This window comes from Terrapene carolina, unplaced genomic scaffold (assembly GCF_002925995.2).
Source record: "Terrapene carolina triunguis isolate 2854851 unplaced genomic scaffold, T_m_triunguis-2.0 Scaffold210, whole genome shotgun sequence".
Classification (NCBI taxonomy): Eukaryota; Metazoa; Chordata; order Testudines; family Emydidae; genus Terrapene; species Terrapene triunguis.
The window spans coordinates 36,514,541-36,542,017 of record NW_020664561.1 but is presented as its reverse complement, the minus strand read 5'-3'; the positions used below and the strand labels follow the sequence as shown (position 1 = coordinate 36,542,017).

Sequence of the window (27,477 nt, the reverse complement as noted above, 5' to 3'; positions counted from 1 at the left end):
CTTAACGAAACATCTAAATTATTTCAATATTATTTTAAAGTACCCTATGTCCTTTGCTGGAACTGTGTCATGGGCAGTTTACAGGCTGGAATAAGTAAGAGCAGAGTGAAAGACTCCACCCAAACTGATTTTTTTTTTAAACTGTCTTTCAGATATAGATGCCAAAATAACTGAAAAACGTTTTTTTTTAAAAATGGTTAAGTGTAACATCTTTTGCTCTCTTTGTTCGCATGACCCTCTGTTAATCTGTTTTGTTTTTTTTAAGCATATAGCAAAACTACTGGACAAAATTGAATGCTAGCTGAGGTAGACATACAGCCACATCCATTGCTGTGGAGCGGAGCAGACCAAAAGCCACTTCAGTGTCCAAAGCTTTCCCTACGGGTTGCAGAGAATCCCTTATAGTTTCTAGTAAATGAAGAAGTCCATAAAAATGTGATTTAAGCTGTGACCTTTTTTGGGTAGGTGAAGTGATGTCATTTAATCTTTTTTGTGTGTGGAATCCAGTCCACATAAATGAACACAAGTTCAGAATGTCTGAAGAACTAGGAATAAAGTATAAAAATGAAGGCAGCAAACTGACGTCAATCCTCATAAATATGTTTTACAACTACAAAATGACAACTATGAAAATCTATCAAAATATTGGACCCTTTTTCTTGTATATATTCTTGGAGGGAATGCTGCTACACATTTAATTCTGTTTAGAGTAGAAAAGGTCTGGACTATGTTTTTCTTGAAATAGGCCCATAGTAATATTTCTTCTCTCTCCAAAATGCTTATATCATTCACAAGTGCCTGGCAGAAACCAACACTTTATAAATGTGGATGATCACTTAATAATACTGAAGGATTTTATTTAACACATTTTAAAAATAGTCATGTAATCAACACAAAACTTGATGGCTGTGATTTTTTTAATGAAAACTTTAAGTAAGACACAGATCATCTTTGTTCCATACATCACTCAAAATATAAACCTTTTTAAGATAGTGGTGAAGCACAGACCCAACTTTTTTTTTTTTTTTAACTGAAAATTAGACCTGGACAGCTCTGTGCCAAAAGAAAAATTGCAGAAACTGAAATATGGTCACTATGAAGCTCTGTATCTATTGCACCTAGGGTGACCAGACAGCAAGTGTGAAAAATTGGGACGGGGGTGGGGGTAATAGGCGCTTATATAAGACAAAGCCCCAAATATCGGGACATCTGGTCACCCTAATTGCACCTCTGTGAATTATAACTCATGCATGCAATCTGCAAACTTATGCCTGCATCTTATTAGTGAGGAATTTTGCAGTTTATGGGAGTCTTGGCATTTAAAAAAAAAATCACTGAACATTTTATATCCCTTTAATAGGAACTTAAGTTTGCAAATTAACTCGGACATTTGAGCAACTTTGAAGCTACGCTTGACTTGATCTTGCACGGTGCCGATGTGGAGAGTTGTGCACATAAGCACAAGGTACAAAGGAAGGAGCAGGACAGTGATCATCAAAAATCCTGGCCTGCATAAGAGCTGATACATGGCTGCCAAGCTACTGGTGACTAGTAGTTGAAATAAGACCTATGGGGAAAAATACATACAGTAGCTAAGCTACTCATTAACATGATGAAAATCATGCTTAGACCATGTCTCCTCAGACGTTCTCCTCTTGTACCGTGGACACTAGCAATTAAGAGAGTGGGTGCAACAAGACTTGGGATTTCTACTGATCAGTGTGAAGGACTACTGGTGGCTCCTTAATCTTACTTGTGCCTGGCATTTGTGCTGTAGTAAAACACCCTTATATATCCTGCTGTGTACTATGTAAGGACTTGCAGGATCAGGATTGGGATGAACAGTGGTGGAGGAATTCAATATTTCTGTGTCTGTTTATTGACTTTGGCTGTAAGCCATGGTAATGAGGAGCCCGCAAAAGGCCTGGGATGAAATGTGGAAGGGGACGGAAGGTGAGGAAGGACAAAGTAAATAAGAATGAGACAGGAACACAGACTGCTCTTGGACATGCAGCTCTGATTGAAGCTCATGAGAGGTGAATATGAGCTCTTAAGGCACAATATGGCCTATACGTTTTGTGAGTGTTCAATAATGCCTGAAGTACTTCAGAAAATGAAGCAACACATTTATTAATAATTGATATATAACTTTATTATGCACAGACTAAGATGACATGACACTGTGGTTATCAAAACTGTACAACTAAGCATTTCCCCAAGTCTTCTGAAATACTGAACACAGAACTAAATACCAATGGGGTGTTCGGACTGGCCAGAGGGATTAATGGATTCATTTCTCCCATTGATTTTTAAAAAATACATCTGTGATGAAATTTTGCTAATTAAGAACTGATTAAAAAAAATCAAAGTACTGTGTTTGGAACCAGTTGAAAACATGATAGCTAATACCAATTAATTTCATGAACACCCCATGTCTGACTGACAAAAACAGAGCACAACAGTTACCTCACAGAAAGTGCTGTCAGCATAACCAGCAGTACAAGTCTTCTTGTGAAGGATGAGGTAGATACACATTACAGAAAAGACTGGTATATACATTACAGAAAACAATTAGAAGAGGAACAAAAAGAATTTACAATCATCTCTAGAGACATTATGCAAAACCCTCTTCCATCTGGTAAATGCAATGGAAAAGCCCAGTTCAGAATGTTTTGACTTCTTAAAACGATAATGAACAGCTGCCCAACACCAAATATTTTTAAAGGTTAAAGCTAGTGATTAGACAATATATGAACACAATAAGCAGTCTGCCTTGGAGTTTAAGTATTTCACTAATGGCTTTTATCGTCAGAAGCTGTCTTTTTAAAAGCCCAATTCTGCCATCCTTCCACCAGATACCCCACTGGACTCAATAAGATGACTTGTGAAATTCACCTTGGCAGAGAAGGCCAGCACCAATTAAGTCTCATGAGCCCCATTTTGAGTAACTAGATGGGATGTAAATGGCACATAGGCCTTGTGCTGCTCCTCTGAACAAGATAAATATCTCATTTGAGTAATGATGGCAGGATCAGGCCTCTTGATAGACTCAAGAAACTGTGGCTTTGCAGTGAAACATTCAATGATATACAACACGATATAACTTTAAAGAAACTTGCAGTAAATATAAATGGCTGTTTTATAAAGAAGAGTTTACATTTGTAGCAGTATTCTGAATTGCAGTAGTCAATGACTGCTGCAAGGTATGGTACATTCTTCTAATAAAGCTATTAATTGGGAAATGCCCTTGTTTTACTTCTCTTGCCTACAGAAGTGACTGTTCAATCCTATAAGAAACTACACTTGCATTTGATGACATACATTATCCAATTAACATATTGGTAATTTTCCATTAACTCCGTTTGAAATACTCTTAACTCTAAACAGCTAAGTACATCAAGATGAGCCTATTAATTTAAATTGTATCCTGGATATAAGGCTAAAAAGTCAATTTTGTTTTTATGCATTGTATTTTTTGGTTTGTCAGTTTGGAAATATAAATCTGTAAGTTTTAAAATTAGAGTAAATTATTGATAAAAATCATTGATAATGCAGCATGTTTCTCTCAACAATATACAATTAGCTATCTTACACAAAGGGTTTTTAACCTGTCCATCACAACAGAATTTTCTAAGACTTCCTATGAGACTCTACTTTTTTTAATCTGAGAAGGAAAGGGTTAAAATGGTAATAAGAATTTACAAAAAATGTAAAATTCACAGTAACTGAAATTAAACATATATAGAGTAATTTAAATTTATCTAAAACACTTAAATATATCTTTATACACAAATTTAATGTAGTAAAATATAGCTATGATTGACTTAAAGACTTTTGTCTTCTTTGAAGACATCTTTAAAGATTTTATACATAGAATATGCTTACACAATACATTCTGCTGAAGGTTAGGCAAAGCGCATTATTTTCAAAGACACAGGTAGCATATTTGTTCTCCCCACACGAAGGACTCAATCCTGCAAACACTTATATACATGAGTCATTCTGTTGAACTCAATGGAATTATTCATTGGTCTGATCTTGCAAAGGGTTTCACGTGTGCTTAACTTTACTCACTGTGAGCAGTCCCCATTGACACAGACTGATCACAGGGCATAAAGTTAAGTACATGGATAAGCCTTTGCAACATCAGGGTTGGTCTGTAAGTTTACCCATGTGCATAAACATTTGCAGGATCAGAGACAAATGTGTTTAAAAAATTAAGGGAAAAATTCTGCTATCTGATCCTGAGTACGTATCTCTATTGCACATTTTGATCTCATTATACAGGCTGAATATCCATTGACAACATGAGTTGTATACATGGCGTAAGTGTAGAGTTAGCAATAGAAATATTGAGTTCAGACTTAGGAGAATATCGCCCTAATATAAAGAATCCTATTCTCCTGCTGTAGAATACAAGCAGCCTCTACTAAAGTCATTCATATCCTGTGACAAGAGAATAGCGTTCACGTTAAAAAACAACAACCCAAAACAAACCAAAAACAGAGGAATCAGAGCATATTACAGTTGCAAAGTGACACCATAATATTCAAAGTAGTTCACATCTAATTTTTCCCTCCATTTGGGATTTATTGTAAGGTCAGGGTATGGCAAAAGCACTAAAATAATACTATGAAAATTAGTGCCTTATTGCCCATCTCACATTCTAACATTACTTTGGGAATATCCAACTGCGAAGTTCATATGACTAACTAGTAGTTTGACACAAACCGCTGTGGACTGTTATCTTAAAAGAACAGTTTAATTTTTATACGCAGTGTTTTATACAGATAGGCTCGGTTGTATATCCGTTGTGCACTCAAAATCACAGTGATGTCAACTGGAATTCAGGGCACACAAAGAATGTAGGACTGAGCCAAGTATATTTCAATATACTTTTTTTCTATATTAATTTCAAAATATGCATATAAACTAAAGAGCCAATTATAAATATCTAACATCCTCCTCATGAGTAGAGTGGGATATTAAGATCATTTTCCCTGTCTAAAAAATAGACATGCTAGATTAAGTAAAATGGTGTATACTGTGGTATACACATTTGCATAAAGATATTTCATTAAGTATACACACATTAACATTAGTGCATATTATCTTTCTTTAATCTTTGTGTGTATAGTGGGTAAAAACCCCTAACTGAAGATAGTTTTGGCCCAGTGAACAAGAAAGGGAATGTTGCTTTAGTGAGCATTATAATTACCAAAGGCAAACACATGTTAAACACCTGAAACTGTACACAAAACAAGAAAGCAGGTAAGATGCTATAGCAGTCAAGCTCAAGAAAACAAGGCGTTATTTTGAAGTGGTTAAATATAGCTGAAGTAATAAAATGGTTTTTAACCAAGTAGATCTGAGCTTGAGACTTTCTTCTTCTGATGTGTAGGAATCCTTTGACCTAAGATCTCCTTTATTCTACTTATCTTGTTGAAATCCCTTTACGAACACCTTATCAGTGAAAAGGTTTAGGAACCAAAAATTATTTTGTATAGACAAAGCAGCATTTTTCAAACTGGCATGTATTTCGCACTGAGAGCCCACACACCCTTTTAACAGGTTGCAGTACTGTAGAATTAATAGCTTTGTCTCATGTAGCATAACATGCTGTAGAAAGGTCCAAAGACTGTATTTATCCAAAAGATCCGGTGATTTTTTTTTCTACAGTGAAATCCCTCCTTTCTCAAAAGAAACCAAATTAATCCTTCCAACTTTAGACAGCTAATGTCAACAAACTGTCTCTTTGAACCTCTGCCCTCCTATGATGCTCCTTGGACTTATTTCCCCTTGGGTTAGGCTGTACTGCTGCTAGAACAGGGGGTGCTTTGTGTGCTGCCGATACTGTGTGCGGCACTGCTGTTTTCAGAGGCTGGTGGGTATGTGGGGACCTGCTGTCTTCCTGCTGTTTCCCCTGGGGGAAAAAAAAAAAAAAGGAAACTGAAAATGTTATATGCTACAGCAAAAATATTTCTACCACCTTCCAATGTTCTTGTCATTTTTATTTCCATAAAAACTGTGCACTGGATATACATTTCAAATGGAAACATTTGTTAAAAATGTTACTTGATTTTGACACCTCTGGATAGTATTTACATGGAAAAAATCTTTTCTAGCTGCTTTCTTAATTGTATAAAAAGCAGCTGACAGTGAGCTCAGCTATGGATGCTGTGTGTATCCTACGGTCAGCTGTTTATCAACTGAGGTTCAGTCACCATACTCCTGGGGGAATTCTGTGCAATGGGGGGGAAGGGTGCGGGTGTCTGGGCGAGGGGGCCCTGTGGCTGGGCTCTGGAGGGGGGTGTGGGAATCTGGGCTGGGGGTCCCTGTGGCTGGGCTCGGGGGTTCAGGTGTATTGGCTGGGGGGCCCCCGTGGCTGGGCTATAGGGGAGGGGTTGTGGGTATCTGGCCTCCCATCTGGGGGGCAGGGGAGAAGGGGGCAGAGAAACAGGAACTGGTTTGTCATAGAGGTTTCTTTAACTCTCTACTCCTGGGGGAATTTTTGTGTGTGTCTGTCTTGTTACAGACATACTTGTTGACAGGTCTTTTCAAATAAATTACCAAAATAATTGAAGGTGGCGTGATTATGTGGCGCTGTTTTGACAAATAAAATTTGCAGAATTTTAAAATATTATGCACAGAATTTTTAATTTTTTTGGCGCAGAATGCCCCCAGGAGTATCCCATAACTCAGATCAGGATCAGACCCTAGATTTTTTGTGGGCTTTTCTGTTTGATGGAAAACAGCTAGAAAAGTGTAGAATGTTTTGTCTTAATGCCAACACATGGAGCAGTGCATTTACTAAAACTAATGAGTTGGATCTGAAAGCACTCTCCTCCCCCTCCTCAGTCACAGGAGGATGGCACGTATTGTGAGACAGACGACCATTTGTTTTCAGAGTAGGAAAACGGCCTATCCTGTAATGCTGAGTTGATTTGCATATCCCACTCTAAATGTAATGTAGCAGGGTTACAGCAAGCTTCCACATAGCTACGACAGTATGAGCAGTAGTTACAGCACAGTATAAGGTACAATATTCTTGCAATTTCATGCTCAGAGTGTAAGTACACACACACACTACTGTTAAAAGAATGTTATTTGGATTACAAAGTCAAGCACTAAAAAGTTAGAAAATGCCTGATTTTATTGATGCCTGTGCAATATTAATACTTCCCTTTTCTTGTCCATTTTGTGCACTGAATGAGGCAGAGGTCCTGTGGGGGGAAAAATAGTATGATTGTGTAATTAAAGATAGTATCACAATGCATATGGGGGAGAGGGGGATTAAGGTTGCACAGGCAACCATAAATCTGGCATTGCCTAACTTTGAAGTGCTTAACTTTGTAACCTTAATGTTCTTTTAATGTAGTCCTGTGGTTTCCTAATGTTTTTTAAAGAAAAAGGTTACAAGTTTTATTATTTGGATCTGTAGCCCTCTTCCCAATCATCAGTAGTGTTAGAACCCTGAGTCTTCAGCATTACAGCACAGCCCCTCCCTCCAGCCGCCCGCCTGCCCCCCCCCCACGGGGCTGGCCCCAGCCGGCTCCCCGCTAGAGGCTGTCGCTGGTTGCTCAAACCATGACCCCCCACATCCACATCGTTCCTCCACACCGCACCACTTTTTTGACAAGTGGGCATTTGTCCCGTTTGCTCTTGCCAACTGATCCAACTTTTGCCAAGAAAGTTGGGATGGACAAGACAGAGCTTAAAATGGGACTGACTGTCCTGGCCAAAATGGGGCGTATGGTCACCTTAGGCCTAGCAGCAAGAGGGGAGACAGGATTGCTGATTCTGGAGAGTGTTCGGGGAAGCCCAGGCCAGCCACAGCTGGGATAGCTACTGTCCCATGAATTGCCCCCAGATGGGTGACTGACCCCTGGTACCATGTGCTGGGTCCATAGGGGCAGTTGAGGGGACGCCGACCTGTGTCTCTCCCTCCCTCCCCCACTCCTTCCCTGCCCAGGAGTTGTGAGAGCTCCTGCCACACGTGGTGCCCCCAGTGGTAAATGGGCTACGGGGGGGCCATGTGCTGGATCCTGGGATTTACAGGGGTGGAGCAGACTGGCTCACACTCCTCCTCGTCCCCGAAAAGCTGCTCTGGCAGCTCCCTGTTGTTCCCACTGCAGTGTGTGCTGCTGCGGCGGCAACATGAGCCCAGTCTTGGAATGGTTCAGAAATTTTGGCAGGTTGCCACAATTTTCCGGAGGAACCCCAGTGACAGAAAGGAAATGGTGATTTTTAACACTTTGTAGCTCACCCCATTTTTTTTATTTAAAAACTTTATATTTTATGTAAAAACAATACAAATAAACACTTAACAAAACACATATAAACAACATTAAATGTCACTATTTGTAAAACCTGGAAAAAACAAAAACCAAAAAAACCTCTGACCCCATAGAGGTCAGGCAGGGCATCAAAGCTCACCCATATCTGAATGGAATATCATGGGCGAATGAAGAGGCACTTCTGCAGCACAAGGGGATTCCCACCTACTAAATATCAAAGCCCTGCTGCAAACAATGGAGGTACGAGAGCTTGTCAAGAGAAGAGGTCACAAGAATCCTTCACAATGAAAAGTGCGAGGCAACCTAAATATAGGGGTTGCTACCAGCTCATCCTACAATCACTGCCGTATGCCTAACTAGTAATACCTACTATCTAAAGAGTGCACAGCTTTTGCCTTGCACCCCACTATTTTCAAAAATAGGAAGAAAACTCCCCACAAACACTCTTCCTCAATTAAGTCAATGGCACTGCATTGCTTTAACAGAGGTCAGAATTTTGCCCATGGATTCAACACTAAATAAGACATTTAATGTTGTGAGGCAGTTTCTGATCTGTACAAATCCAAAGTAATTCCACAAATTATAGACTTCTTTTATGTGTAACTGAATCTAGCACAGCATTTCTTAAATAAAATGTTTCATTCCTATCTTTTCATTAGAAACAGCTCTGTATATAAACAAAGTAAACTATAGCAAGTAGTTTCTTGTTGTGTTATCTTATTATAAGCTTTTCATAAACCTCGTTTGGGCATTTTCTCCTTCATTATAAAATGTTCCTCTATCCATTAGTTGTTTTGGGTATAAGCCTCCCTTCCTGTCATGTTAAAGGACATATCTATAAGTCAGTGATAAGCAAACTCCCTTTCATAAAAATAAAAATAAAAAAAAAAATAGAAAAAGCTGTTACCACTGGAACACAGGAACTGCAGTTACTTCCATTCCCTTAATAGGGCCCCTCAAAATCTCTGCCAAGAAAGCAGTTCTGCAAAATGTAGAACTGGCCCATATTCCCTGCTGTTAGGTCTTATTACAGCTTCGCTGTCACCCATTTTACAAACCGCATGATTACACATAGTTTTGCATCAGCCACAGCATATCAATACGATCTGTATAAACTCAACCATAACTTAGTTTATATGCTGAATACCTCTTCTTTTTTAGGAAAAATGACAAGCACAGCTGTCACAATCTCTTTAGAAGCCAAATAGCACTACACACCCCATTCCTCCGCTCTTCTGGAAAACTTCCTAGGAGGCATCTTCCTTTAAAAGTTTGGGGGATGAGCACTTTGCCTCAGTGGCAAAGACACTGCTGTCATTTAATTTCCTCTTCACTGCTCCATGTCTAGAAAATTATTGGCCGTCCTGACATATAACAATCTGTTTGTGTAACAGAGATACCAGCACAATTTGCACTGTCTTTTAATTGAAGTATCAAAATCTTAGTGAGACTATGAACAGAACCTACCAATATATTTAGACTGACTTTTGCTTAGTCTTATATTTATTTTTCATCACCTTGATAAACTGTCAAATTATTTTGATTTTTTTATTGAGAGGATTTAAGTGAAGAGAAAAAATTTATTTAATATACCACAACTTACTGCAGCTTCTTGTGTCTAATGTTAATGCTTGATCACTCCTCAAAATGGCCATGTCCTATCTATTGACAGTAAACAAGCTTTTACCCATCTGAATGTGACAACATGTACTTTATTATTCACACTTAGGAAAACTGCCAGTAGTACTCCCTGTCCAGGAAGTCTGAATGTTTGCTTTTCTATCTCCATTTGCCAAATATAATTGGTTGCTATGTCAGTTTATTTTAAATCAGATCCCATTTTAAAAACAAGAGAAGGGGAGACCTTTAACTTCCAGAGTTCTGGAAAATTTTATCCTGTTAACTTGAAGCATTGTCCGAATAAGAGAAAATCATACTTTCTAAGAGGATTAGGTGACTGATATGTGTGCCATACATAATGCAGGGTTTAAAATTGTTGGGTTTATGTTTAGCAAAGTCTAATAAGTTATCAAGCTGTTCCATGTCCCTTGTATTTATCCCTTAAGCATGACAGTTTATTCACTTAGAGCAGAATTCTCCAGTCATAGATAATTTCACAAATTAACTCCTGAAGGGTTACTGCACACAAACAGGGCTGCAGCAAGACTTTTACTTCTTCTAAAGAGGCTCAGGTAAAGAGTATTCAATACTAGCCAAGCTCCTCTGCCTTCCTTTGTTCTAGGATCCTCTCCAGACAGATATTCTATTATTGTGGAAAGGTTGGTAGCCACCTTTCAAGTTCTCTAACCAGTTGGAAAAAATAGACTAAAAGAGAGAGCTCTGGCCTGAGAAGGAGGATAGAGCACCTCTCAATTGCCCTGCTCTCTTCTTTGCCTCTCCATCCTTTAGTACTCTCTGAACAAAAAGCCCTGTGTGCTCAATGGCAAACTGGACCCAAATTTTTCAGTAAAGCTCCTAGATTTTTGTTGACATTCTGGTGGAAACTTTGCAGCAGTTTCAGATAATTTTTTTAAATGTTATTTGAATGAAATAATCAAAATGAGTAATACAATCAATAACTAAGCTACTGAGTTGTTTGTTTCGATATTCAATTGCATTTATTTTATGTTGTTTCTACATTTTCAGTTATCTTTTGGTTTCAGCGTTAACAACCCATTAAGATGAATGGGGGAGTTCATCCATTTAGGGCCTGGTCTATATTAGAAAGTGTTTGCTGGTATATACTAGCAAGCCTTCCTAATGTAGACACAGCTAATACCAGCAAAGTAATTCTTTTGCTGATGTAGTTTATACCAATTCCCCAAACAAAATAAGGTAAACTGGCAAAAGTATTTCTTTTGTTGGTATAACTGCATCTACAGTCTGGCTTTTGCCAGTATCAACAGTAATTTAAACACCCCTCCCACCCCACACCAAGCATCACTACTATGCCAGTAAAAGTTTTTAGTGTAGACCAGGCCTAAGAGAGATTGTTTCACGCTGCCTGCAAACCTAGAATGAAACCATGGCATCACTTTTGAAAGATAATGTTATGTAAAATGAAAGTTGGATTATGCTCTGGAATCCCAATTACAAGGGGTGAATTATATGGCTGTAGTACACACAGGACCCTATCTAAGATATGCAGCTTAGCTATATATTTATTTATGTTTTAATCAAAAATGTCTTCAGCAGACCCCAAAGCCTTTCAGACGGGGCTGAATTATCTTGTCCACTGCAATTCTCCACCGAGGGGTTATGGTGGCCAGGGGAAGTCCCTGGTAGCAAATCTCTACTACAAATCCCAATTTGTAGATGCAAGTGACTGTGTGTGGGGGAAAATGTGCGCACAGGAACAGCAGTCCATTTTGAGGCTCCTTTGAAAATCTGGCCCCTATATCTAATCTCTAAAATTCTCTAATCCCAGGAATTAGAGAGCCTGCTTCCTGGCTTCCCTTTTATTCTTTCTTTTTACACTTTTTCCCCTTTACTTTTGTCTCTCAGTCAATAAGGAAAGTCAGAACAGCTGCTCCACTTGCTATTTTACATGGTAACTATGACTGATGTAGTTAGTCACTAATTATTTTAATAGGGTTGGTCCAAATTCCATTTTGTTGAAGGATTTATTATGTCAACTTCCCATTGTTTTTGACAACGGGATTTTGTCAATTTTAATTACTCTCTCTTGTGTAATGCTGCTATTTATTAATACTGTAAAGTTTAACACACAACTTCTGACATACAACACACGTCCCTCTAGGTATCTCTATAATTGAACAGCGATTCAATATCTATTGATAAAGGATGAAGGCTTAACAAAACATTAATTCATTCCAAAATTCTTTAAACTTGTTTTTGTTAAAGTGATCTAATTGGAGATTCTTTCCTTAACTTGTATGTTTTACCTACAGGAACTGTATCTCCCGTTCTTCCCCCATGTTCCAGCAATGGAACATTTATATTTATCACACCCTTTGAGGTACCCAAATTTGCTTTTGGCTTCCAAATCAGCTTCATACACAGCTAATGTATTCAGAAATATTAATTTTCTTATCAAAAGCTGTTGTATAATCAATTGGAAACAGTAGATTTCTGCCAGTTAACTTAAATTCTGAGCTTATAGTGTTTACAGAAGCTTTGACTATATAAGGCCAGATTCTGGCCCCTATACCCTGCTCCAGTGGCAGGAAGCAGTTGCAACAAGTTAGGAGAGAAGTCCCTTGACCCAAGAGCAGCATAGGGTTGACACTTCACCGTTCTTCGCCCCCCGCCCCAACCCTGGGTGGCCAGGAGTGGAAGTGGCCCAGAGCACAGACTACTCTGGGGATTCTGGGCTGGAGAGCAGCCCATAGGAAGCCCAGGCAAGGCTGCTGCATGTTAGAATAGTCCATGGTGCTGGTCTAACCATACACCAGGGCAGTTCTAGTTACTGTGGCAGCTCAGAATCCAAGTGGAGCAAAAGGTGATGTAAAGCCACCTGTGCCTCCCCTCCTCCTCCTCCTGTGCGGCATGTCTCAGAGGACACAGCAGACAACCTAGCCCATGATTAAGGACATATTTATCTAGTTTGCCATGGAAGAAACTTCTGGATAGGAGTTCCTCAAAGATTGGTTTTCATGCAATTTGCACCAGTTCAACTAAAATTGGGTTTCAGATCAATTTACTTAAAACCATGGAAACTCTTGTTTGGCTCACACTTAAATCAGCTATCAGTGACTATAAATTTAGCTTAACTTTTTAAAAACTGAGAATTTTAATTAAACCAATGCAAGGTTTTGGGTAAACAAAGCCTACGAAACATTTTAAATTGCAGTTGTAGTCAGAAAAGGGCCTATGTAAATATGGCATCTTTTTAGTCATTTGATCTGCTCCTGGTATGTAGTCAAAGTCACATCTGCTTACTTTACTAGCTAAAAAGATTTAATGGATTCTCTTCTGGCTCACACATCAGTAGAATTAACTAAATTCCAATTACAGAATCTTTATTGGTGATGGCACATGAGCTATAAAATCTCAGTTGGATTTTCAGATCCCAGGGTAAGTTTTCACGGTTAGCAGTCGAAAAATCTCCCAGTTTCTAAACAAAATATCAAAAGACATAATATCCCCCCCATTACCTAGAGGGGCAGATACAGCTACCTGGTTAACACCTTCAGTCTGCTGTGGGGAATTGCTGGAAAGCACCTTAGGGAGAACGTGGAAAGCAGCAAAGAAGACCTAGTCTCCTGACTCATAAGCATTAGATCTCACTGCCTCCATTGCAGTGTGCTATGCCAAATGGAAGCTGGTGAAAACAACTGTACTAACCTGTGTGAGAATAGATAAACCACAGTGCTCCTGTCAGCAGTGCTCCAATCACAAATGCTGCAAAGGCGATGCCCACAACGGTCAGAGTGTCCAGACCATAGAAAACTGCTATAAATAAAAATCAGTTTCATTTTGAATGCTGAATAGTACTTTTAAAAATGTCTCCTCCCTTTTTCACACAGAGTTTTGTGACATTTTCATATTTAATTAACCATCATTTTAAACGCAAGAAAAGAAAGCCCCATGATACTTAGCAGATTACTGTGATTTGTGTCTAAGGAGGACAAGCAATGCACATGCTTGCAGAGGTGAGCATGAAGAATGTCTTTAGTTTAACAAACTGTTCCGAGTCACAAAGCAAAAACCCAGCTCAAAACATCCCAAATCTAGCAAAACCGGAATGAATTCAAAGTGTTCTCAGGTTCTTGTTAATTATTCTTTGTTTTCAGTTAAATGTCAGGTTTAACTGAAATATATATTTAAAAAGGCTGTGAAGTCTTGCTAAAAGATTACTTTTTATTCATATCCTACCATTCAAGCCAACTTTACTCTATATCCTCTGCAACTTCAGCCCTATATCTAGGTGGAGAACGGAAGCGCTGTTAAGTAAGAAGTGGTGCCAGCTCAAAAGTCAGCAAAAACATAAATAGGAGCAATTGTTTTTCATATTTGGCAATGTTCTTAATAACAAATTAATTCCAGATCACAAAAATAGAACAAAAAAATCAGTTTCTAGGGGAGGCGACCTTTATGCAGTATAGTTTGTACGGTACTGCATCTGGTTCCTGAATGTATGTCTCCAAATGTTACTTACACAATTACAGCAACTTCCAGCCATTGTCTTGTATATTTCTTCTTTTTGATCAAAGACACCTTAATATGGTTCTCATACTGAATCAATTATTTTTTGTAGTTTTTCTTAGGACTAATTTCAGATGTAGTATTTCTAATGTCTCCCATAAACATATGAAATGATTTAAGCTAGTGAATAACTTTTTAGTAATTGAGTAAATAATGGAAAAGAACTGAACACACAGACTCCAATTCACCCCAGCGTCTGTGTTGGTGGGTGAGGGGGACATGGAGGAGGCTGGCCAGGGAATGCTTAGTAGATCTCCTCCAATTCAACTTCTTTCTACCTAGTTTCCTGCATCCAGCAGAATTCCCTCGAAAAGGCAGGCAGCAGCACCTCTACTTGCTTTCCCTGTCATTGATAGGTGCACTTGCATGGGTACTATACCTTTAAGACCCCTGCTTCCACTAAGGGAGCTCTTCAGAATCCCTTTCTGAGTATGTGCAGCCAGATTTGGGACAGAAAGAACAGCCCAGGTAGTGGCTCACTGGAGTTTTCTCCTATTTTTGACATTTCTGAGTCACTTGCTCATGTTTGGTTATTTTAAATCCAAACTATAATTGTATTTGTTAAACAGAGATCAACTCATCATCTTCTTGCCTTAAGATGCAGTTCACTGACAACTAGATCCCACTCATAGCAGGACACAGGTAGCCCAGCTGGTGGAGGGAGGTAAATTTTATCATTCCCTGTGCCACATTGTGTGAATCTAGTTCCAAGACCCAAAGAGACAAGCTCTTTCCCTTCATTTCTTTCACTCCTCACTTTCTAAATTCTCACCCTTCAGCTATCATTTTTCCTTCCCTCCCATCTGCGATGTATTTCTGGTGCTACCCACTCTCTTCAAGAGCTGACTGGGCCCTTTAGCATGGTTGAGATTTTCAGTGTCAGGGGAGTTGTGAAAGCTAATGTTGAACTCAGAGTGAAAGTCAGAGCCACATTTTATCACATCTGTGGTGGTCTTGGATGTTGGAGTACTGCAATCACCTATACAAATTACTGCTCTCCCCTCATGCATTCCTCTCTCTTAAAGTTAGTGGGCATGGCCCAGATCCTGGGAGTCATGTGCCTAACTATATTTGAGGATCTGGGATACTGTCCCCAGGGGCACTAAAACCAAAGACTTAATTCTGTTCTAAGTTTAAAAAGCTTTACGATAAATTCTCTTTGACTTAACCTTTTGTCTGGAAGTCGTTAGATCAGCGGTTCTCAAACTATGGATCAGGACTCCAAAGTGGGTCGCAACCCTATTTTAATGGGGTTGCCAGGGCTGGCGTTAGCCTTGCTGGGGTCTGAGGCTGAAGCTGAAGCCCAAGCCCCACTGCGCAGGACCAAAGCCCGAGGGCTTCAGGTTATAGACCCCCTGCCTGGAGCTGAAGCTCTTGGGATTTCACCTTTGGCTTTGCCGCCCCTCCCCCCCTTCCCCGCCCAAGGCAACGGGACTGGGGCAGGCTTAGGCTTCAGTCCCCCTTCCTGGGGTTGTATAGCAATTTTTGTTGTCAGAAGGGGGTCACGGTACAATGAAGTTTGAGAACTCCTGTGTTAGATCAACAAAGTAGATAGATATGCATAACTTACGTGGCTGCATCCCATTGCCTTTTGGCTTGTGAGTAGGTGGACCTGTTTAAAAAACAAAACAAAACAAAAAAACAAAACACACATTAATTGTATGATGCTCCATAGAAATACCACACACTATATAAGCAATCTTCAGCATCTCACTGGGAGGAAAGTCTACATGCACATGTTTTGATTTGTACATTTCCACTGTGCTCTGTGATGTGCATAAATTACTTGGTATTCTATTTTATTTATACTGGAAGACAAAAAATCATAGCTATGATGTTAAAGCTACTATTTTGAAATAATAATCAATCATCATCAACGTGGAATGGAAAGAAATACAAAACTGTCTTTAAAAATGCATCTTTACCCCTACTCTCTCTCTTATTTGGTATCCCTTCTTCATATACAAGCCTGGTATCTCCATGGAGGAACTATTAGATGTCAGGAGTCCCCTTCCTCTCAGGATACCCAAGGCCAACTTGAGGAGCCAGAAACCCAGATTTGGATTCTAATTCAAACATTGTGTTTGGTAACCCATGTTGCAATCTCTAGATCACCAAGCTGCCCAAAGAATTTAAATTCTGACATGTTTGAGTGTACCAGATGCTTCCATTATGAGAAGATTTGGCAAGGTACTGTAATGATACATATTTTTATATCTTTTAACAATTGGAAAAAATTTGCTTTGATCAAGGGGCAAGAGCAGTTCTAGAAGTTTCAAAATATATTGAAAGTTATTAGTTTTCTTTGTATTGTTTATCCAGCATGTATTTATATGCCAGGATTCGTGTTTCAAACCTCTTCAGTAGCAACTGCATTAACTAACTTGAACTACACAGGGTACCACGTGGCCAAAATTCTATATCTGGTTCATTACATTTTCCTCTCAGAAACACATAGCTGTAATATCCAAACCATTTTTATTTACTCCGAGAATAAACTAAAGCAGTGTAGTTTACCAAGTGGCTATCTTTTTATTTTTATTTTTAAATATATCATCCATGGCAAGTGGACTAGACAAGCATGTTAAAACAAGAATGGGGAAATTGGGACAATGTTAAGGTTTTTTGAGTGACCTTAAGAATTTGTTTCCTGATATAAGTGTTTTTTTTATTCATACATTTTGGAATATGTTATTGTTTTTAATATCTCAACCTTAGCTTTCTCAAAATGTAAGTTTTTTGGTTTGTGAATATACTAACAAGTTATCAAATGGAAGTCAAAGCAGAAGTATAAATGAATGTAATGTTTATGAAAGGCAATGGATTGAAACACTAGAGAGTGAAATAGTACAACATGGGTAGCAGCACTATAAGTTTGTCCATATATCCAGCTAGCATATCCCAACCTTGGACTAAACAGAGTGTCTCCAGTGGTGACAGGAATCAATTTTCCATGCTAATTCTGTCATTGGCCTCTCCACAGAATAGGAAGGTTGCCAGACAACAAACAACAACATTGCCAATTCACTGCAATAGTTATCCAGTTCCTTGGCATTAATGTGTGTTGCTTGCTGCAGCTTTGTGCCACACAAGAGGGGTGAGTGCGCCCAGGAAAAGTGTATAATTTTAAAATAATAGATGCCAGCTTTAAGTAACACACATGGTTTTCTATATCTTGGTTTAGGAAAAGTGCTTGTCAGTGGCTCAGGACCTCTTTTCTGTGATCTTGCTCCCTTCACTGAACCCCCCCCTCCCCAATATTTTCCACATCTTGCATAAACTGAACAAGTAGTGAAATGGACATATATTCTTCTGTTGAAAAGTTCAATTTCATAGACTTTAAATAAATTTCTTTCTACACCTTTCATTTAAATTGTGCCAAAGAACAGATGTGACTTAAAGATGCCAGGATATGGATAATTTTTTTAAAAATTTTATTTGTTTGGCCATTTTTAGGAGGTTTCATGGGAATCTGATACAATAAGGTGAAGAAGCAAGCCTGTAAAAACCTATAAAGCAAAATGCAAACTAGAAGGGGGTGTTTTCCTCTAAATATACAGCCATGGTTTCCATTACAGTCAATGGAAGTCACGTGCATGATGTATGGAGAAGAAAACAGACACCTTTGCATTGAACAATTTGTGCTGGCTCCCAAAATGTCAAACGTACAAGCGTCTTCATTTGACTTACAGAGCAGATGTAACATAATAGTTCCAATAACATGGTTTGTAACAATACCCATGAAAGCTGGCCTGTTCCACATCAAAGCAAATGATAATTGACATCTCTAAGATGCAAATACTCTTATTTTAGTAGTGCAATATAATTTGTTCTCAATCTTACAGATTCACTGTGCAGTCAATCACAGCAGTTACCCTTTAGAAAAGGGCCATTTGATTCATTGTGGAACAACTGCGTATCAGAGATGTTAAGGTGCTAATAGTTGTGCATTATGCTCAAAATCTGCAATATGCTGGGAAGAGTTCCACCAAACATTTAGACAAGATCACCCACAATGCAACAATAGAGTCTATCAAGCAACTGTCTCCTAGTAAATCTGGTTTGACTTTTACACACTAAGGCCTGGTCTACACTGGGGCGGGGGGAATCAATCTAAGTTACGCAACTTAAGCTACGTGAATAATGTAACTGAAGTCGACGTACTTAGATCGACTTACTGTGGTGTCTTCACCGTGGTGAGTCGACTGCTGCCGCGCCCCCGTCGACTCTGCCTGCGCCTCTTGCCGAGCTGGAGTACAGGAGTCGACAGGAGAGCGCTCGGGGGTCGATTTATCGCATCTAGACTAGATACGATAAATCGACCCCCACTGGATCAATCGATTGCTGCCCGCCGATCCGGCAGGTAGTGAAGACATACCCTTAGACCTTGTACTCTTTATACAGACATAACTCCAGTTGAAGTTATCCATGGAAGTTGCACACACAGCCCCGCACATCCAAAAGGAGAATAGAGCTCTGGGTGTAAACCTGTTTGCTGAAGGATAAACATCAATTACCCAGTTTAATGTGTTCTGTCAGGAATGGGTAATCACTGAGATCAGTGGGAGTTTTGCTGAGGAAAGAGTACAGAATCAGGCCCAAAAGCATAGTTTTAATTGTACTGCATTTACCAATCAAATACTTGCCTTTAATTCTTAGTGGATTTAATTTGCATAAAGACATGGGCTTCCTTGCAGAGTTAAACAAAAACAGTTGTTGATTATGTCCCCCAGCAATGTTCCATGTAATCCATATGCTGTTTAAACACTAAAAAGCATGCACTGCAGCACTGAGGTTAAAGGATTTCTGATCCCCCATCCTTTGACTCTGTCTGGAAAGCATTCCAAAATTTCAAACAGACGTTGCATGCAAATGGAAGACTTTGAGCTGCAAGTGAAGCTACTGAAACCCTCTAAACTACAATGCTAGAGCTAAAAGAGAATGAACAATGCAAATGTTTTATTAATGTTCAAAGGAGCAGTAACAGGGAACAAGGCACTGACTCAAACTGAATTGGTCTATGGGGGTCTAACAGAGACACATGAGGTGCTGGCAGAAACTCAGGAATACTTGGCTTTCTGGAAATTAGCTGGTGATTGCCGAGTCAGTCTGCAGTAGAGCTGATCTTTCCCTGCAAGATATACTGCTTGAAATGAGTAGAGACAGGATTGTGTCCTTCAGAAGTACCTGAAACAGAAGCAACTGATACTGCCCTGATGTTTACATAGGCTATCATTACTTGGTCACCATAGTTACCATTTGCTGGTCCTGAATCACACACTCATAGGCTTGGAGAACTAGGGGACTGCCTAGAGCTCCAGGAGAGTAATACTTCTGCTTCACAAGCAACCACTCTCTCAGCCTGGGGTGTGAGGTGCACACTCTGAAAGCCTGCCACCAGCAAGGGTGGCAAGGAGGAAGGGGGAGAAGTAAATAAAAGGCATACACATCATGCCAGAAAAGTCTGAATGATTGGGGGAGAAGGCGAATTCTCTTGCAATTGCAATCAGTGTCTTTTCCCCAGCTGTCACCATAGAATGCAGCCCCACAAATGTAAGATGTTCTCCTGATGGAGAGTGTGAAAGAGGATGGTGGGGAAATGGCCACTCATAGGGGAAGGAAGGTTAGAAAAGTGGAAACAAGTTTCCTGTTTGTCATCATGGCCAACCACACTCAGAATATTCCAAGCTTTGAAAGAGAAAGCAGAGGAGGGACTATGCACTGAGAAAGGGAAGCTGCTTCTAGGAAACCAGCTTAAAAGGGTGAGAAGTGTCTAGCATGCTGGGTAAAAAGGGTTCCTACATAACTTGGAATGTTTGTGTCAGTAAGCTTCTGGGGATTCTTCCTTAAAAGTGAGATTTTTTTCCCCCCAAGTAAAAAAATCCAGGTATTTTAGGGCTTGTCTACATGGGGAGTTACTCACAATTAGCTCTGTGTGTGGATGCTCTTACTCCAGAATAAGCTAATTTGAAGAGAGTGACTGTTGAGATGGGGAAGAGGGTGTTAGTGCCCACCAAGGACATGGGAAATACCCAAGCTTGTCAGAGGCTTGTCAGAGGACAGGGAGCCTCTGTAGGGCAGGGATGATGTTGAGGCTAGAAGGGTGGAGAGAAAAGGCAACTTGAACCTCTGAAGAGGGTCCTGTTTAAAACTCTTATTCCTGGGCAGAGCTTTGGGGCTCTCCACACCAAAGACTGCCAGAGTACAAAGGTTCAGAATCACAAGCAGTTGAGCAGGATGTCAGGAAAGGGAGTCTAGAATGGTGTCAGGGTTCCGGAACTAGGTGAGTTCTGGACCTGAGTCATCTTCCTGGCTATTGCCCTGGAGCATTTCCTGCACCAGACAGGGATTGAGGAATCTGAGATGTCAGTAGAGGCAGGATTATGGGTAGGGCACAGAGTGCAGGATGGCTCTGATGTTAGCTTTAAGTGAGCCTGAGAGAAGCCAGTTTGGGCAGGTGGATCCTCATATGAAGGGAATGATCATGGTACAGGGGATTGCTAGGAAGGAGGCTAGGCCCAGCTGTTTGAATGAGCCATGGAGGAAAAGCTAGACCATGGAATCAAAGTGGAAACACCAGAGAAGAGTGCCTGTGAAGTGTGAGTGGCACAGGCAGCAAAGGCATGTGCTATAACCCAACAACAGGAGGGAGACGGATAGGAGTATCAAATGTGCAATGCCTGAGCTGCTCATAGCTCCAAAGCAGCAGAAAAGTTGACCTATAGCTACAGACTTGTGGGTGCTGGCAGGGATGTGAGGAGGGAGCAGAGTCCTTATCTCCCAAGAGCAAGCTGCAGTGGGGAGACAGCATCAGACAGGCTATTGGAGGCTGAAGGAGCTCCCTGGACAAAAGACAGTTGATTACAAGTGAATCAGTTCAGAAATCTGAAGGATGGATTTAAGTGAGGGTTTTGCTGACTCTGGACTGTTTTTTGGTTAGACCTTTTCAGTTACCCTTGCTCAGAGCATCTAGTACAGAAACAGAGTTTTCTATCTGCTACCCAGGTTCTTCTCCTTTCTTCCTGAACCTCCTCTCTTTAGTGTTTAGACTTTTCTTTTCCTTTCTTAAAGGAAGAGAACTAAGTCAAATGCTTCATGTTTACAAGAACAAGGAGACAAAAGAATTGAAGAAATGTGGATGGGCTGTCATTTCTATATAGACCTTGTCAGCCCCTTTGCCTCCAGACTTCTTGGCAGGTAGAGCCATAATGCTGTCTGCTCTAACTGCCTCTGCTGGGAAGACGGCAGAAATGGACTATTTGACAAAGAATCATGTGCATTAGAAGCAGCACAGCACCCAGGAATCGACAAATTTTCATGACTCTGTACTTGGAGTTTTTTGTAAAAATGCTAAATGAGTTAAACAAACCCCAAGAAAACCAATGAAACACTACAGTTTCATCTCTTCATCTTACTGATCTAATCTTCTAGTGGAGCTGGTTTCCCTGTGGCTACCCCTTTACTTTACAAACCCCTCAAGCTTTAATATTTCCAATACATTGAAATTTCAATGTAATTACCATGCTTAAATATTTTCAGCCACAAAGAAGAAATTATACAGCAGATAGTAAAGAATTGCTTTCAATTTCCAAACAAGAATGAATTGCTAGAAGCAATTCTGCTATATTAATACTTATGAAACCTATATTGTTGTAAAGCATAGGAAGAGTATTCCTTTCTCAACAGTAGCTAAAATACATTTCCATAAAAAAGTAACTGCGGGCATTCAGATAACATGGTGGACTGTGCCACACAAATGTCTACAAATGAACACATTTTATAAGAACAAGGGTACCTTTTAAAATATAAAATTGTATATGCCTAAAGCTATCTTTTTTGGCAATACAAATGGTTATATGTTGTATAATGCAACAAAGTGATGTTAAGAAGTTCAAAATGTACATTGGTACCTTTTGGCTTTTCTTCATGGGTTATTACAGCAAGGGGCTTGGTGAAAGTTTTCTTATTGTGCATCATGGCCAAGATCATATCAACATTGAGCGAGGTGCAGGCTTCATCAGGAGGAATGCACTGTGGATGGAAACATCTGAGGTCAGGGATTCACTCAAAATAAAATACAGTATCAGCCAGAGCAGCTGCACAGCTGCCTCATTATCAGTGTTTGCTCAGTATTGTTTACTAACGAGAAACAGGAGATCTGAACGTTATCAACCCTCCAAAAAAACAATCTCTGTAATACACTGGCAAAGAAAACTTATTCTCAGCTAGAATGTTCAGATGTTCCAATATTAGGGGCTTTGCCTTATATAGAATCCTATTACTCTCCCTATTCCCACCCCCACATCCCAATTTTTCACACTTGCTATCTGATCACCCTATTCTCAGCTGCATCTTAAGATGTAAACGTGCCTTAGTGCTACATTACTTAAAACTCTATGAAAGTTTTACTATTGAATTGTTGCTGTAATAGTTGCATATTAGGATATCAAAGGCTGATGTTAATTACATAGAGGGTCAATATCTTCAAAGAGCTCTCACCCCAGTTACCTTCACTTGTCACAGCTAGCTTTTATACTCATTGAGTAGTTGATTTTTCATGTATAAATGCTGTGTGTCTATTCAAATCCAGGCTTCTATAGAAAAATTTGGACACACAGATTTACAAGAACAAAAACAGAGTCCACTTTTGAAAATCCGGGGGCCGTTCTGTAGCTCACTAGTGCATATATAGTGCATATACAGATCAATAATGTATGAGTCTTTTCTTATGTTAAAGAACTATTACAAATAACTCAAATTTTAGAAGTTATGCAGGTAAGTCCCAAACGTCTGAATAAAGTCAGAATACCTAACAGTTCATTTTTTGACAAAAAGATGTATTTTTAGTTATATACTATTTTTAAAGTAATAGTTAGGCAGCAGTCTCACAATAATCAAACAGGAAATGTTAATTCTACTTAAATATATTGGAGTGAACATTCAATACAGAGAATTTACTATAAATCCAAAAAAGTAACCACACTGAACTCTGGAAAACAAATGATAATATTTACTTATTTCCCATCAATGTCCTCCTGAGATGGGCCAACCTTACAATTCACATATGGATGTTCAAAAACAATTACAATATTATCTCAGCAGGCTCTGGAAAATTAATGTTAATTTTGTTTATCCTATTGCTATTTTATCTGAATAGAACAGATAAATCTGGACCACTCCCTTAATGAAAAGCAATCTCTGGTTACCACATGTAACCACTTACTTACATTTTCCACTTTAAAATGTCAACCATGTGATCAAGATTCAGCATAGCTCTGAGTAAAAAGAGCCTATAAAAATTATCAGGTCCACTGATAAAATGTTAATTACACTAATCTAAGTCTATAAAATCTTCAAATAGAAAAGTTAATCCCAGGAACTACTATGATCTGGAACTTATCTTGTAAAAATTCTCATTTTTTATCTAAATCTGAAAGCTTAAGGAAGTTAACAAACTACTGACCTTCGGCAGTCCTTGAGTGTCTTTTTCTTTATTTGTACACAAAGTCAGCTCACAATGAAGAAAGAGCAATGAGATGTTGAATATAGGTTTAAACACAAAGCTAAACCTCTTTTTGTCCATCTGTGCATGTGGTATAGGAAAGTTCACCTTCTGGACATTGTAGAATTTAACAGATTCATCTTTAGGACAAATGTTTTCTATGATGGTGTAATCAGATATCATATCAGGGTTTGAATATGGTGAAACAAAACATGTTTGGATCGCAAAACCCAGGGCTCTGTCAGCTTTCGTCACAGAAACCTGCATATGAAAAACAATTTATTAAAAACTTAGCAGTGGCATTTTTGTTAGCAGCATTCACATTTTGGATGATTATGTGGTTTTCAGATGCCAGTTCCAATCAAATATTTCAAGCCTAAATTATGAGGATGTACGGTCTAGGAGATACTTAAAGGATGGACGACAAGTTTTGTGGGTTCAAATCCAACTTAGTCATTGTCCTAGCATGTGATTTTTTTTGGAGGGTCAACCCTCCCTGTACTTCAGCCAACTCACCTGAAATATCCTGTGAAAAGTAGGCCCACTCAATAGAATGAATGCTATATCTGAACTGAGTTTTTGGGAAAGGGGAGGACACTAACACCACTCCCCCAATAAGTTTACAAACCACAGTAGAAGGCTATGGGAGCTGATTACAAGTTCCTCACTGCTGTATCTGCATAAATCTTCACTTAAATATAAATACATGCACACACAGAGTGGAATGCAGAGGCAGAGTGGAGAGGTCATGGTTTGAAGCAAGGGTGGGGCTTATGAGTTCTGTGGAGGAGCAGGCTAGCAAGAAGCTATGCAGCTGTAATATTTTCTGTGTGATCGCTACAAAGACAGTGACTCTATTCTTTTATGGGGGGAAAGGGGGGAACCCATTCCCAACCCTCAGTGCACTGATATTATTCAGCCCAACTGGAATACGAATGCCACAAAGCAATTTGGGGGGGCGGGAACTATACAGGTACATTTACATTTTCCATGCACATTAAGCATGTTATTTCTATAAAAAACTGGAGTGTTGCCCCTAATTATCAGAACAGCATGATGAAGAGTCTCACTAGCCTTAATATCCTACTCACAAAAATGTGCCATATGCATGCATGCGTTTTGCATACATCCAATGGAGAACCTGCCAAACTTTTCTACAGTCTAGAAAGAAATCTCAGACTGGAGCCAGTGGATTGCACAGAAAATTCTCCTTTTCCCTCTAAGTATGCAGAGCAAAATCACTAATTTAATTGGAGAAAGTGGTTGAAGCATCTAAACAATAGAAACAATCTGTTATTAAGAACAGGAAATAGAGGGTGAGGATCAGAAAGGCGAAATGGTTTGAATGAAAAGGACTTGCAGTAGGAAGGACAGATGTGGTTTATGCATAGACAAGCCCCAAGGTCACTTCGCGTCTGAATGAGAGCATCCATGAGAGGTGGGATGGAGGGTGTTCACACTCTTGGTTGATTTCTCTTAGTAACTTTCCTAGGTGAACCTGGGCAGACGCTTCCTCAGGGAGATCCAAACAAGCTAGATGAATGCGTAACACTGCAGCAAATGAAATTTGGTGTTGATAAATGCAAAATCTACACCCTTCTGCAGCAGATAAGAGGCTCAGAGTGTGAACTGGCCCATTCATCTCATGGGATATTCTTACATTAAAAAGTACATTTAAAGGTGATAAATGAAGTCAGTAACAATACCTCTTAGATGTGATAACTGTTCTGTTCATAACAATGGATGTTCTCACTCCCTCCCGAGTTCCTAGATGCCTGTATCATTTACTGAGCATGCCCATTCTTAATCCCTTCCCCCACGTCCCAGTGGTATATACCCACTGAAAGGACTGAGCATGCCTGTTCCCAGAGCCTGGTACAGATTCAGCGATGAAGTGAGAGCAGTAATTAGAAATAAAAAGCAATACGGTATAAAACAGATAGGGAAAACAGTGCAAGCAACACGAATTAGAAGTTATGAAATGCAGAAAATTGATAATGGAAGCTAAAGATACGAGGGGAAAATCCATGGCTGGCAGGGCTTAGCACAATAATGAGTTTTTAAAATGTATGTTATGAACTAAAGAAATGCCAGCAGTGGTACAGCCCCATTACCAGATGTAGTTGATAACACTTACTGATGAAGAAAGACAGAAGTGTGTAATAAATATTTCTGTATTTGGAAAGACGCAGGATGATGCACTTGTATCAGATGAGGATGATGAACAATTTTCTAACTAAAGAGGATGTTAAACATCATCTTATGGGACCAAACCTTTTGCAGACCCAGATAACTTGCACCCAAGAGTCCAAAAAGATTTGGCTGAGGAGATTTCTGGTTCTCTGATGTTAATTTTTAATATATCTTGGAACATTGGGGAAAATACTAGAGGACTGCTAATGCTATGCCAATATTCAAAAAGGGCAAGTGGGATGACCTGGGTAACTATAGGTCAGTAAGCCTGATGTCAATCCTGGGCAAAATAATGGAAAAGCTGATACGGGATTGCATCAATAAAGAATTAAAGGATGGGAATATAATTAATGCCAGTCAACATGGTTTTATGGAAAACAGATCTTGTCAAACAATTCTGATTTCATTTTTTGATAAGATATTATGTTTGGTTGATAAAGGTAACTGCATAGATGTAATAGACTTAGACTGTAGTAAGGTGTTTGACTTGCTACCACATGACAGTCTGATTAAAATTAGCACTATACAATAGCAATAAAGCACACATTAAATGGATTAAGAACTGGATGACAGATCTCAAAGTAGATGTCAGTGAGGGAATCCTCATATGTTTCTAGTGGGGATCCATAGGAATTGGTTCTGGGTTTGATACTGTTCAACATCTTTATCAATGATCTGAAAGTAAATATCAAATTTGTGGGTGACAAAAAGATTGGCGGAGCGGTAAATGATGGTGATGACAGAACACTCATACAGAGCAATCTGGATCCCTTGGTAAGCTGGGCCCATTCTAACAAAATGCATTTTAATACCTCCAAATGCAAAGTTATACATCTAGGAACAAGGAATGCAGGCCATACCTACAGAAGGGGGGACTGTATCCTGGAAAGCAGTGACTTGGAAGGGATTTGGGGATCATAATAGACAAACAACTCAACAGCTCCCAGTGTGATGCTGTAGCAAGAAGGGCTGGTGCAATCCTTGGAAGTATAAACAGGGGAGTAACGCATAGGTAAAATTACCTCCCTACTCCTATCTGGATGGCACTGGTGAGACCACTGCTGAGGGGCTGCGTCCAAGTCTGGTGTTCACATTTTAAAAAGGATGTTGAGAAACTGGAGAGAGTGCAGAGAAGAGCTACAAAAATGATTGGAGGGCTGGAGAAAATCCCTTAACGTGAGGAACAGAGCTCAATCTGTTTAGTGTATCAAAAAGAACGAGAGGTGACTTGATTACAGTGTATAAATACCTTAACAGGGAGAAAATACCAGATAGTAGAGGGGTCTTTCATCTAGTGGAGAAGGGCATAAAAAGAAC

The 27,477-nt window shown here is 39.5% G+C and overlaps 1 protein-coding gene across 5 annotated transcripts in view; it reads right to left on the bottom strand.

Moving 5' to 3' along the window:
- Nucleotides 1–4,317: 4,317 nt before the first annotated feature.
- LOC113407191 (transforming growth factor beta receptor type 3-like) overlaps nt 4,318–27,477 on the bottom strand; it is a 177,695-nt gene continuing 154,535 nt past the window's right edge. For 2 of the 5 annotated variants that reach the window (XM_026655331.2, XM_026655332.2), the window contains exons 13-17: nt 23,929–24,228; nt 22,376–22,496; nt 16,036–16,077; nt 13,605–13,712; nt 4,318–5,923 (exon numbers count right to left, since the gene is read on the bottom strand). In XM_026655331.2, coding sequence (XP_026511116.1) covers nt 5,805–5,923; nt 13,605–13,712; nt 16,036–16,077; nt 22,376–22,496; nt 23,929–24,228 — 690 coding nt within the window. In that variant the 3' untranslated portion in view covers nt 4,318–5,804. Of the gene's footprint in view, nt 5,926–7,183; nt 7,224–13,604; nt 13,713–16,035; nt 16,078–22,375; nt 22,497–23,928; nt 24,229–27,477 lie in introns of all 5 variants that reach the window. The other 3 variants (XM_026655334.2, XM_026655336.2, XM_026655333.2) reach the window with 3 other exon arrangements.